Below are 13,497 nucleotides of genomic sequence, written 5' to 3' on the forward strand. Positions count from 1 at the left end.
ACTGGGGAATGGGAAATAGCAGAATAACTGCTTACAGCTTAGATGTGCATCCTGTGAGTAGTTCTAACACGTTGATGTTAGTCATGTGTAATAAAGGTTAGGAACCACTAATGTAGGCGGGAAAAACCTTCCAAAATATTCTGATTAAGAGCATTGCTGATGAAATTGTATACAATAGGCTCCTTTGCAGCAGGAGAAAAGAGGCACAAAGGACTTGGCAAGATTGCGTGCTTCACATACTCAAACACACACGCACACACATTTGCTTTCCTTCATCCATTAACAGCAGGGTTGGGAGGGAGAGGGTGAGAACTAGGGGTGAGGTGTGGCTGAGGAGGGGTGAGGCAGTCCTCATTATTTGGGCTGCGCTGCAGTGAAAAGCACTGGGATTGCTTTCATTACTGAGGCAAATGAAATAGCAGAGGCTGATTACCCGCGTGACGGAGAGAGGAGACGAGCTGGATCACCCTGTTTTGGGGAGAAAGAGTGAAGGGGGGAAAATGGGAGGGAGGGAGATGAAGAAAGTGAGGAGGAGCAGGAGGGATGGGAGGGAGACGCAGCCTGGCTGTACTTCCCCAGTAAGACTCCAAACAAGTGTGCGCGTGGGTGTTTGTGAGTCTAAGAGTGAGACGGTGACATTACGGGGAGGGGGGGCTGCTTCAGTCCCATTTTTTCAAACAAGCCTCCCTGGGGAGGAATATGAATAATAACGACAGCGGGAATGCAGCATGTAAAAATCAAACAAATATTCCCACATTTTTCTGGCTTTTGTCTAGCGCTTAGCTGTTCTCTGCTTTGAAGGGTGTTTTTATTCGATTTTCTTTTGTTTTTATCAGACAGAAACTTGCCTACTGTTAAGCTATATTTTTATGAGCGCATTTGTGAAGGTTGGAGAAGTGGCTCCATGCCTTCAGCAATATCCAGTAATTCAGAAAAATGTGTGTCTTCCACTGTGTCTGTCTCTGTGTGTGTGTGCGCGCGAGCGGCTGTCATATCAGAATCAGAATGTGTGTAATGTCAGATGTGGTGGGTGTCGGCGATTATGCGGTGACGCCAGCTGTTAATCCATCAGATAAGCTTGGAGGAATGAACACCTGTGATCACCTCAGAGCCAGACAGCATTTAGGGAACCACATAACGTATACACACAGATCCATAACATGCAAGTAGAAGTATTCAATACATAAATGGATTTCTTACAGTTTAGATACCTTTTGTTTCAGGGTCAAAGTCTTGCTGTTGTAGAAGCCTGATTGTGAAAAGAACACAAAGACGTAAAAATTTTGGTTGTTTTACGAGACATTTCGGTGGGGACTAGGTGACCCATCCGAATATTGCAGTGTTTAAACCCGGACCTGATGACAGACTCAGACATCTGTTGTGTTTAATGAATGTTATGTAGAAATATTTATTCCATCTCCAGCCCCAAGTTGCCTTGGGCTTTAACATTTATGAGATGCACACTTTGGATCTTCAGCCTCAGTTTCTCTTTCGCACAATATTGCACAGAAACCTCCAGGCTGTTTGCATGCACAGAGGCAGGGAATTAGCCAGCTGTGCACACAAACTCAGTGCCACAAGTGAGGGACGGGACATGCATGTCAGACTAAGAGGCCGCCATCCTCCCTCTCACTTAAACCCCTATTCCAGACATGTTAATCCCTACAGTTGTGGCAGGCAGGCGTACAAGAGATAAATTGGAGGTCAGTGTGAGCAGGTGTGTGTTTGCCGTCAGAGCCTGCCAGAAGACTGCAATCAGAGAAGGCTGGGTGAGGGAGGCAGCTGCTGTTTTGGGGGGTTTTGAGAGGGAAGGAATCTTGAAGAGATTGCTTACCCACTCCTGCCACCTATCTGTTCAGCTGTTGCCGAACGGCTGGTTGCTCAGACTGATGAAAACATGACGTGTGTTCATTTAATCAGGTACTGTATTTAATTTTTCTTTTGCAAGAGAGACCCGGGTACTGCAAAATAGAACAAAGATGAGCTTGTTTAACACACCACACGCAATCACACTCAGGTTTAAAATGCACACTCACTGACCATGGAGTTCTGGTGACTGTGCAGGGCATTTGAGATAATTTGAGCTTTGTGACAGCCGTCAGAAAAAAAAGTACACTGTGGTCAAAAACGGGCCAGCAACAGTAATCAGGTAGGCTGTGGTATTTAAACAATGCTCATTTTGGTACTAAGAGGCTCAAAATATTCCGGGAAAATAACCCCCACACAATTACATCACCACCACCAACCTAAACTGCTGCCATGACGGAGCCATTCAGCTTGTTCATGCCAAATTCTGACCCTACCATTCATATGTTGCAGTTACAATCAAGACTCATCAGACCAGGCAACATGTTTCCGTCTGAACTGTAGTCTCAGTTTCTTATTCTCAGCTGACAGGAATGACACACAGTGTGGTCCACACTGTAGTCCAGTGGCTTCATTTTTCCATTTGTACTACATTCAGATATAATCTTTTGTATACTTTGGTTGTTAACAAGTGGTTATTTGAGTTACTGTTGTCTTCCAATCAACTCAAAGCAGTCTGGCCATTCTTCTTTGATCTCTCGAGCGCTGCCGCTCACTGGATATTTTCTCTTTTATGGACCATTTCCTGTAAACCCTGGAGATGGTTTGTGAGAAAATGAGAAATATTCATACCGGCCAGTCGGGCACAAACAACCACGGCACATTAAAACTCACTTAAATCTCCTCTCTTCCTCATTCTGATCCTCTAAAGTTCAGCAGGTCGTCTTGACCATGAATGAGCATAAACGCATTAAGTTGTTGCCATGTGATTGGGTGATTCGATATTTGTGTTTACGGGCAGTTAAACTGGTATACCTAATTATGTGGCCGGTGAAATATTAAATTCCATTTATGTGGTGCAATGCATTAGACTTCAGACTTTCTAGGTGTGGTATTTGTGTGGCGTCATGACAGATAACCTGATAAACTGGAGATATGATGTCCTCCTTGAGCCTTTCTGGGAGACATTAAAATATTACTTTACAAAAATCTCCTGTTTTTGTTGCCTGCATGTCGTGTAGTTTGTGTAGTTTGGGTGATGAACACAATATTAATTCCTGCAAACAGACACAGAGCACAGATGAAAAATACTTCAGACTGTTTTTGGACAGCTGATCATGACAGAATAAAATATTTCCACTATCAAGCGCAGACATGATGGCTAGGAATAAAGATAAAAATAGATGAAAACAGAGTCTCTATTCTCATATGAAAAACCAGTAAGTAAGTCTCTCAGCATTTAATCAGACATAAATAGGTCATTAGGTAATTTCTCTAGCAAATATTACTGTTTATGTGAAAATGTGCAGTTTTCTTTGTCTCTGTTTTTTTACCATTCACACTGTTATTAAGCCAATAGGCTGTTTAAAACCATCCAAGCAGGCTTTGGAAAATGGAGATGAGAATTTTTCTGTTATTTTCACACAGTTTGTAGAAGGATTAGTACATTAATCAAAAATCAATTAAGAGTGAATAATTAGTCGCAGCCCTACAAGCCACAGAATTGGCTCTGTGCTCATCTTTGATCAGATATTGTCTCGTAGTTGTCTAGTATATTAAGATGTTTTTGTTGATGCTGAGAAACAAAAAGTAAAAAATGAAAAAATGACTTAGCTGAGATGATAAAAAAGGCTGTCAAATTCAACTATTCTGCTTTCATTCTACTTGATCAGCACTAGACAGGAGAATTAATGGCAATGGGGTGCTGAGGGGAATGCTGGGAGGAGTGTCCACCAATCCAAATCTCAGCAAGCTCCTCCAGATATCCTCCTGCAAAGTGACCTTTGCCTCGGCTCCCTCGGCTTCATCCCACCTGCTCCCTAGATAAAGCCCCGTGATCCTGGGGGGCTTATCACCAAAGTCTGTTTGAGTCTTTGCTCTCTTTGTTCCACGTGTAATTACACTGTATTGAATCAAGGAGCAATGGAGGTGAAGGCAGGGGAGGAGAATCATCACACACCAGATGAATGATTCCCTCCTCTGGTGAGAGTGGTACAACTCGGCTGCAGAGCAGGGAATGGCTTCAACTCGGGAGCTCCCAGCGTGAGTGGCCGCCTCAAATGGGACCCCTCGCAGCTCTCGGCCTGGCTCCACTCCACCTCCAAGCTACATCAAAAAGGGACTTGAGAATGACAGAAGTGTTTCATACTGGCACATTCAGTGACTGGACCAGATGGAGTCTTTGTTCTTTCTCTGAAACACGCGGCGTGCACACGTCTGTGCACAAAAACGGGATGTGTGCAAATGCATGCACACGCATGCACACTTCCTCAGCACACAGCGGTATAAAGCCAGGATTGTGATGATGGGAGGGGGTGTGATTCTCTTGTCCTCCGTTGTGTTCACATTAGTCATATGCAAATAAGCATTGTGCACAGAGAATAACACAAATCCACCATGTCTAAATCCTTAAAGAACACTAGTCATGGCTATTTAGTTAACATGATTTATTAAGGTGATTGACCTAGTTAGCACACAGACCATTTACGGTGTTTGCTTCAGGTACTGGAGAAATTGAATCTGTCATAGCTTGGATTTGAAGAACAGGATTATTATTTAGAAAAACAACATTTATTCACTTTTCTACTTTATGTCTTCACAGTCCCCAAATTAAGGCCCCTGGGCTAAAGTCCTTTTCTTTATCTGGGCATAGATGTTGGGCAAAGAAAGAAGGCTTTTGGATTAGAAAATGATGCCGACATGTGCAACATTGTGTCTTTTATTTCCACCTTTTTGTTTTCTCTCTTAAAAAATAATGACTGTTGTCTGCTTCTGTGTTTGTTAAGAAGGTTTTGTACAAAAATCATTATCAGTGGCAGTAAGTGATGTTAGGAAACCACAGCTGATATATACTGTAAGTTATTATAGGTTTATATTATTAAACGTTTGCCAGCACATCTCCAACACTGTAAAGCAGGTTATTTCAAGAAAATGTACTTGGGTCAACCAAGAACTGTCTGTCATTTCAAGACAGACTGACATCTTTTTATGACTTTCTTCTAATACGTTGATCCAAATACAAGGTCAGAATGAAAAAAGGGGTTCTAAAATCAGCTGGAAACTTCAATTCACTGTACTTTCTTAACACATAAAGTACACATACATACTACACACGTCCTTAAATAACATTTCAGGCAACACCACTACAGTCAAAAGAAAATCTTAGGTTACATTTGTAGTCATTTGTAAATGTTAGTGTAGCTTTGTTTTGGGACCTCCCCACCCTTTCTCATAAAGCATAAAAACATAAGGAGCTCACCTCCCCACTCTGGAGGCAGCTGGAGGAGTGAGATCAGTAGCAAAATCCCAGCATAGAACTGAGCAGTAAAAGGGGTGGAATACAGGTGGGTTGCAAAGTGGCTTGCAAAGATACCGCAGCTCTGGGCAGGTTAAGTCAGCATGGACTGTTTTGCTGAGATTTGGCGAGTGGAATGTCTCAAACTGCTTCAGCTGAGCCGTCACCCGGTGCTTGGTGACACTGAGATCAGCTGATCTGCACAGCTGTTAAATACTTTGGTCCCTGTAAAAATCCCACATTGTTGTAATCTTGACCACTGTGATTGTGTTGCTTCTATTTTGGACAATTCTGCCTGTGATTTTTTTCCCCCAAGTTATTTATTCATTCCTTGTTTTTCATTGTATTGTCTATGTTTTGGAGTAGCAGTCCATCTTGCTGTTACATTATTTGTACATGATAGTGCCAGAATATTTAGTTTACTTTTTTTTGCCATGACATTAAAAGATTTATCTCAAACTCCAAACTTTATGTTAAGGAGGGGATGAAGAATAATCATCCTTTTTGGAATAGATTTAATTTAACGTGTTTTAAATATCGCTGGATCCCCTCGGTGAAATTTCTGAGAGTGAAATTTTCTATAATTCTGTATGTTGCTTATTTTTATGGATTTTTATTTATCTTCTATTCTTTGCAAACCTGTTTTCAGACCAAAAAAAGACAGATTTAGCGGAACTAAAATGAGGATGTGATTTAATAAAGCAATGGTGAGGATGAAGCAGAGATTGGGTAAACTGTTTCAGGAAACACAGGATACACTGTCTATAAATCACACTACACAGCTCAACATTTGGACATTTTCCGGTGTTCCACGTGGCATAAGGCCACAATCATCCCCAGCTAATTCAGAAAAGAACGTGTTCAGACATTTCTGACAGGAAGCAGTCAGTGACCTTTAAGCTGGAAATGTTCGGCCGGTATTGCGTCCTCGCTGTCTCTCTTCATCAGAACTGGAAGAGCAGAGCCGAGACACATCCTTTAGCTGAGGCAAGTATAAAATGCCACTCTGACAGCACCTGTCTGGTCTAGCGGTGCAGTAAAAAGATCAAACTCTGCTCATTTGTCAGCTCAGTGTAAAAGTACGCTTTAGTGCAGCAGTATTTTAGGACAAAAACAAACAAATTCTTTCCTTGTCTTTAGTTATCAACGTCTAGAAAATATGCTGCTTACACATCTGATTATTATCTGTTATACTCTGCCAATCAAATCATTCACACAGGTATCACTCTTTTTTTGTTAAAGAAACATCCTAAATGATTTTCATAGAATTCATACAACACCCAGACTGTTTTTCCACAGTAGCCACAAGTACGCCTTTTATCGGCAAATGACCTCACTGACTGGAAAAATCAAGTCATAATAAGGATGAAGAATTTTTTTTGCATTATTCATCAGCGTCTGACCCATGTCTGCATGTGTAGGCGTGTAAGATAGCAGGAACGTGCTCCCATTAGGGTATTAAATGAGTGCAGCAGGTTAAATCTGATGACATTTCTTCTCTCCTCTGTGAAAAGCAATTAATAAACCAACGGCAAATTATACCGCACATTAATAAATGTGTGGAATTCACGGCTTAGGCTTCAATAAGGATCTTATGAAGGATTGATAGTAGTAGAATCTGCCATTCATTTGGCAAAAGGTTTTTATCATCGGGTTTTATGACTATTCTTTAGCAAATTTATGCAGCTGGCGATCACAGGGACAGACGAAAAGAGAGGAAGGGGATTCGGAACGAGCCCCTGATTCCATAAAACAAAATGACGCATGAAAATCGGATAAAAGCGAATAGAATTTTATTTGCTATTTAACGTATCAGGCAATACATCACCCTCAGCATAAATGTCATTTACAGTCTACAACTTTTAAATAATTCACATCCAACACTCGTATTTACTAGTGGTTAGTTGATGGGCAAGTGGTTTGTAGATGTGCTGATGAGACCCTAAAATTTTCATGATTGTCGCTATTAGCCAGGCCGATTTTGCTCACAGTGTAGCTTCTGTTGACCTGAACCTGAAATGTCCATGAGTTGAATCCCACAAATTAACACCACCTCCTGCAGCACTACCATCAGGGCATACTTTACTATGTTGCCCACTAGTGGTAAGAATCAACTACTAGCAGTGTCATTTTTCCTTCAACCAACAGGTTTTTTGTTGTTTTTGGTTTGTAATTATGCACATCACAGCCTGATGAGGCTGCTAGTCTGGCACTAAACTTATAGAATAGGTTTCTCTCACAGTGCATTGCAAATAATCAATAATAAAGTGAACAGTAAAGTCCTAGTACCATGATGGGTTTCATGCACACAAAGCAAAAAACAAACAAAAAATAAAACACTGCTGTGTAGCATTAAGGTGGCAAATGTTCTCACAGAAAATAAATAGTCTATCAGTCAAGTAATGAAAAATGCAGGTGTTTGAAGATTTCCTGTGTATAGTACATGCAAAAAAAAGAAAAGTGCAAGAATTTGATCATTTTGCTTAAAATGACAAGAAAAAAAAACCCAACTCAATGACAGACAAAACACTAAAAGAGTAAATCATGCTTTACAGCATCCCCAGTCAATATGAATTCAATGTCAAAAATTTCTAAATCCAAGTAAGTCTCCGACGCTGTATTCGAGCGAGTTTAGTGTTGGAAAAGACATCTGAGTTCCTGTAAATAGTGGCTTTAAGAGTTCCTTTGTACTATGATTCAGAATCAGATGCATTTGGTTCCAAATGAATTTCTGAATGTATTTATCATTACTTCATCTAAGCCATGCTTCCCAAACGACACTGTACAAGCAAAAAGTGGCTGGTAGCAGGATTATATCAGACCAGTCTGTTTCTGTGTAACTGTAACACCTCATTTAGGCTTTTCCATTTAAAACTTGTTGAGGGCTGGCAGCGCTCCCGCCTTCACAAGTACAGCTGAAAGCAGGTCTGCTGGCCCTGAAGGATGGGGCACGGCAGTGGCGGAGGGATCTCCGTGCTTGTTGTCTAAGTTCACAGGTGTGGGAACCTTCCCTCTATTCATTGTAGACTTCCCATCCCCGCTCCCCCCTCCTCCACCAAAACTTGTCTTGCTGTTTTCTCCTGTGGGGATGATTGTCCCTAGGTTGGGGTTGCCCACTGCAGGAGTCCCAGTGTGCTCCATGCTGGTCTGACAACAGCACAGCAACCGGAAAAATGCGCTTCTCATTTCTCTGCTGGACAGAGTATATATGAGGGGGTTAAGGGCAGAGTTGAGTACAGCAAGGGCAATGAACCAGTCCACCTGGTAGAGAACAGGGCACTTATCTGGACTGCAACCAACATCCAGCAGGAGCAGGAGAAACAAGGGAGACCAGCACATGACAAAAACCCCAAGCACAATAACCACCGTACGAAGCAAGGCCAACGAACGCTCTGAAGGCCGGCTGCTCACCCTGCGGCTACTGGAGGTCACCAGACGGTAGATCCTGATGTAGAGTATAATGATGGCCACCAACAGGGCACTGAACACACTGATGCAGAAAGCAATATAACTCTTAGCATAGAGCGGCAGCACTGTGGAGCAGGAAGGCAGATTGTTTAGGCAGTTCCAGCCCAGGCTGGGCAGAGCACTCAGCAGTACCGACACAAGCCAGCAGGCTACCAGCAGTGCTAGAAGCCGACCTCGACCTGCTGTCTCGCAGGGGCGCAGACGCACCATTGTCATGTGCCTCTCGATCCCAATGGCCAGAAGGCTGAAGGTAGAAGCGCTGAGGGCTACGAACATGCTGCCTTCTCTGGCCAGCCACTCCAGTGGTGTCAAGAAGAAGGTTTTGGGTCCCGAGGTAAAGATGTTAACCATGTAAGCCACCCCAGCCAGCAGGTCTGACAACGCTAGGTTTCCAATGAGAAAGTACATACGGCTATGGAAGCGCTTATTCCTCCAGATGGCGAGGAGAACTGTAATGTTCTCCAGAACAATCAGCACGCAGATGAGAAGCAGCAGCACCATTTTACAGGCCCCACTGACGCGGGGCCGTTCCCACTTTCCCGAGTGGTTGTAGTGGATGACTATGACAGGGTTCATCCCCTCCTCTATTTGATTACTCATACTGCCTGGCCCTTCTTGACCTTCCTCGGTCACACAGCAGAGGGCGGCACAGCACTGGACACAGAGGCAAGGGTGGTCAAGTTGGCAGAGTCACATCCTTTGAGGAGCCTGTGAAGAAAAGTTAAAAGATAACGTTTAAAAATTACTCGGTTTTCTCTGAGCTTGGGAACTAAAGAAGATTATTCTATAGAAACATCAAATCTGCATTGAAAAAAGGAAAGTATTGCCAGTTTAAAGCTATGCAACTAAGCAAATAAGTACATCAGAACAAAAATCCCTTCAGACAAGTGTCCTGACAAAGACAGCAGTGGCACTTACAGGTTAAATAGAACACAGTCTCATGAAGAAACTGAAAACAATCAGATGATCTAAACTGCCCGTTCTTTTGTTCTATCCACTACCACTTACTTCAAGTACTTACATTTTTGGCATTATAGTTGAATAATGAGTCTAGGGAGTGTTTATGTCATCATTTATTATTCTTTCTTTCTTTTCCTTAAAAAAAGAAAAGACTTTTATAAAGGTCTTTAAATGATCCAGAAATGCCCCCTCACAATGACGCTGAACATAAATTAAGTTTCTTCCAGTTTCAGAAACAAGGCACAGTGTTACAGCCAACTTCTTTACAGAAGTAAAAAAATGCCAGAGGCTTTAATTGAAATCCTGCCTCTGCGTAACTTTCCTCTTCCTGACTTTCCTGTTTTGTGAAAGTTATCAAAAATGACATAGAGCTCGTGCATTGTTAGCGCACAGTCTTTGCGCAATCGGTGTGTTTTTCTTCGCTCCCGCAACAGTATGCTAGAAAGTTATCCTACCTGTCAGAATGATGTGGCTCGTTTGAACATCCCTGCAATGAGCAGATTTCCAAAAATGTCGAAGTTGTTGTTTTATTTGTTTTTTCCTCTCGTGCGTAAAGACGCAGAATTGATGCGTTCCAAAAAGGCGATTTACTCGATGTAAAATTAAAGTTTCATGTCCTTGTCCGCTTAAAAATAGCAGTAAAGTAAAGACCTCGTTAATATCCACAGTAGGTTCTGTCCTAACTTTCCAGCGTCCTCTCACTTTGACTCTCCAGCTTCCAGCTTTGACTGTCCCGGTCTCACCCCTCACAGCCAACGGGGCGGGATTTTCCCTCACCTCTCCATTTGGTTTTCACCATTAATTATGAGTCAGGAGAGAAGTCGAACCCACGCGAGTCATTGCGCTATACTTTTGAGCCGTGCAGTGTGAATGATACCGTTTATTTTCCAAGTGTAGGTCAAAGCGATTTGTTTTTGTTCTCCGTGGTCAAAGGACAGCTGACTATTTCAGAGAAGAACGTCTAATTTGTTTCTTCCAGTGTGTCATAAAATTGCTGCTCTTACTTGTTGCAACACATGTAATAGATTTTGCCCGTTGGGCCTTAATACGCCGCTTGCATTACATCACTGTAGCACGCCTGTTGTTTTGATCGTTTGATGTTTACCAGTATAAAATCATATTCCTTAAAAACATCGGAAATGTTGCAGAGGAAAATCACAAACCAAAGTATATCACTCTATCCAAAGGTTAATATTTCATTTTCATAACACAATCAGCCATCTGTGGAATATTCTCCTCCACTGACAGGCCAAGAAGTTGCTGGAATCCACTCATTGTTTTTCATGCTCAGATAAAGGATCACTGAGTCCCTTTAGTGCTCTAGGAGTGTGAGATAGGTCAGACCTCTCCCATTGGAGCCAACTGGAAGGATGGAAAAGGAAGAGTTACAAATTTCTTATCCTTTTATGCACTTTCTCTGAACAGATAAGATACTGGGGTATTACGTACATGGGTGTCATCTCTAGCTTGTGGAGTTCTGACAGTTTGGTCATTGCAGAAAGGTCCATATTGGCGAAAAGGGTTAGGGATGGATTTGTGAGTTCCAAAAAGGAGATATACTCAATGTAAAATCAAAGGTTCATGTCCTTGTCTGCTTAAAAAGTAGTAAAGTTGACCTCCTTAATATCCACAGTAGGTTCTGTACTAACTTTCTAGCATCCTTTCACTTTGACTCTCCAGCTTTGACTGTCCCAGTCTCATCAGTCCTGGCCAGCAGGGTGGTATTTTCCTTCAACTCTTCATTTGGTTTTAACTATTAATTATGAGTCAGAAGGGAGTCAGAACAGCATTCAAAGGGAAAAAACAAAAATGAAATTGGACATAAGTAAGAAGGTAGAAAACACTATGGCAAGCCTTATCATTATTGCATAAAACCACTTTATTTAGTGTACCTTCTTAGTATCAGGTTGGACCTCCTTTTGCCTTCTGTCCATTACACCACATCCCAAAGGTCTGTCAAGCCCATTTCAGTAGAGTGAATTTATTGTCATGTTCAAGAAACCAGTTTGAGATTATTTGATCTCTGTGGCATGGCTTGTCAGAAGATGGGTACACTGGTTATAAAGTGACATTGATATCAAGGTAACAAAATGTGCCAACAAAATATCCCTGATAGTATTACACCACCATCGTGAACTTGAACCGCTGACAGAAGGCAGGATGGGTCCATGGTTTCATATTGTTTACAACAAATTCTGAAATTAGAGCAAGCGACATTTTTTCAAGCTTCTATTCCCTAACATTGGTGGGCACGTGTGAACTCGTGGTGTGGTTTTCCCTGTTACTGCTTCAGGGTTCAGTGTTGTGCAGTCGGAGATGCTGTTTTGCATACCTTGGTGGTAATGAGTGGTTGTTTGGCTCGGTGTTCCCTTCATATCAGCTTCATGGACTCTGGCCATTCTCTCCTGACCTCTGGCATCAACGAGGCATTTTCACCCAGAGAATTGCAGCCCACTGGATTTTTCCTCTTTTTTTCTCTTTTTTTCGATGTTCTCTGATGTTTCAGTGTTCTCTGGTTGTGTGAGAAAATCCCAGTACATCAACAGTTTTCGAAATACTCACACCAGTCCAACTGGCATCATCACTGATTCCATATTCAAAGTCACTCAAATTGCCTTTATTCTCTAATCTGATGCTTGGTTAGAACTTCGGCAGGTTGTCGTTACCGTGCCCAAATTCCTAAAATGCGCTACTTTGCTGCCATGTGATTGGCCAATTGAATATTTGCATAAATGAGAAACTAAACAGGTATACCAGAGGAATGAATGGTGCTTTCCCCACTTTTCCTGCTATAGTGTAACAATGGAGAGACTATTTTAATTCCTGACATTATTGATTTGTAACAAATCAAACATAAGCTTTCAGTGTTAAGTAAAGACGGATAAATAGTAGTGAGACCACGTTCCCCCACTTTATGTGGAAACTAACTGCACTGCATTTTTATCTGCATAAATTCACTCAAGTTTATGAAAGTTAACACTCTCGTAGGAAATCTGCCCTAAAAACAGTAAGAAATTTGCTGATCTGTGGTTGTATACCTACTGAAACCTAAAGAAAACTGGCAAAAAAACGCTCAAGGAGTTGTGAACAGTTATAACAGTTATGGGAAGAAAAAGAAATGACAAGAGAAAAGTATAAGCGCATGGAAAAAATTAGCTTTTCATTTAGCTTTCAATAAAATACAGCCATTTGTCAATAACATGATCGATGTTAAACCTATAACCAGCATAATTTGTGTGTCTGTTTAGGTTACATATACTTTGAATGTGACTACGTTTCAGTCATTTCGACCTAAAAGTGAAAGTAAAAAAAATACAAAACTACACATGAATATACTGCAGTGAAGTTTAAGGACGGGATCCAAGGCCTTGTTCTGCGGTCACAGATTGATTTGACTTGTGCTGCTCGATAAGCCTATTCCAAGGCAAGGTAGTCATCCTTGATATGTTTTAAAAGCATCTAAAAAAGAAGTGAAAGCGGGGGCTATTTTGTTTTGTTTTCCCTTTTTCTCTTTTCTAAGAATGGCTCTGTTTTTCAAAGTGTCCATCACTTCCATTTTTTTGTTTTCACATTCTTTGTTTTTCCTGGATCGAAAGAGCTTGAGTAGCATTGGACAGGGTGGAAAATGGCTCTTCTGGCTAACTCAGACCGACAGCGTAACAAATAGTGATGAAAAGAAGAAGAGATGGTAAGAGACAGAAAAAGCAGGAGGCCAAGGTGCAGCCGAGCAGACAGCTTCTTCTTATTCC

General features: G+C 41.7%; 1 protein-coding gene across 1 annotated transcript; it reads right to left on the reverse strand.

Annotated features, from left to right (window-relative positions):
- Window positions 1-5,996: 5,996 nt before the first annotated feature.
- Window positions 5,997-11,014, reverse strand: s1pr3a (sphingosine-1-phosphate receptor 3a). The gene is made up of 2 exons (XM_082523059.1): window positions 10,204-11,014; window positions 5,997-9,496 (listed from the first exon to the last, which is right to left on the reverse strand). Exon 2 carries the CDS (start codon window positions 9,386-9,388, stop codon window positions 8,189-8,191), a length of 1,200 nt encoding a protein of 399 aa, XP_082379185.1. The 5' UTR covers window positions 9,389-9,496; window positions 10,204-11,014; the 3' UTR covers window positions 5,997-8,188.
- Between the last annotated feature and the right edge of the window lie 2,483 nt (window positions 11,015-13,497).

Source organism: Aulonocara stuartgranti (genome assembly GCF_965226115.1).
Source record: "Aulonocara stuartgranti genome assembly, chromosome: 23".
Classification (NCBI taxonomy): domain Eukaryota; kingdom Metazoa; phylum Chordata; class Actinopteri; order Cichliformes; family Cichlidae; genus Aulonocara; species Aulonocara stuartgranti.

Coding starts and splice junctions, on each gene's coding strand:
- s1pr3a (XM_082523059.1), bottom strand. CDS start 9,388: ATGAGTAATCAAATAGAGGAGGGGATGAACCCTGTCATAGTCATCCAC.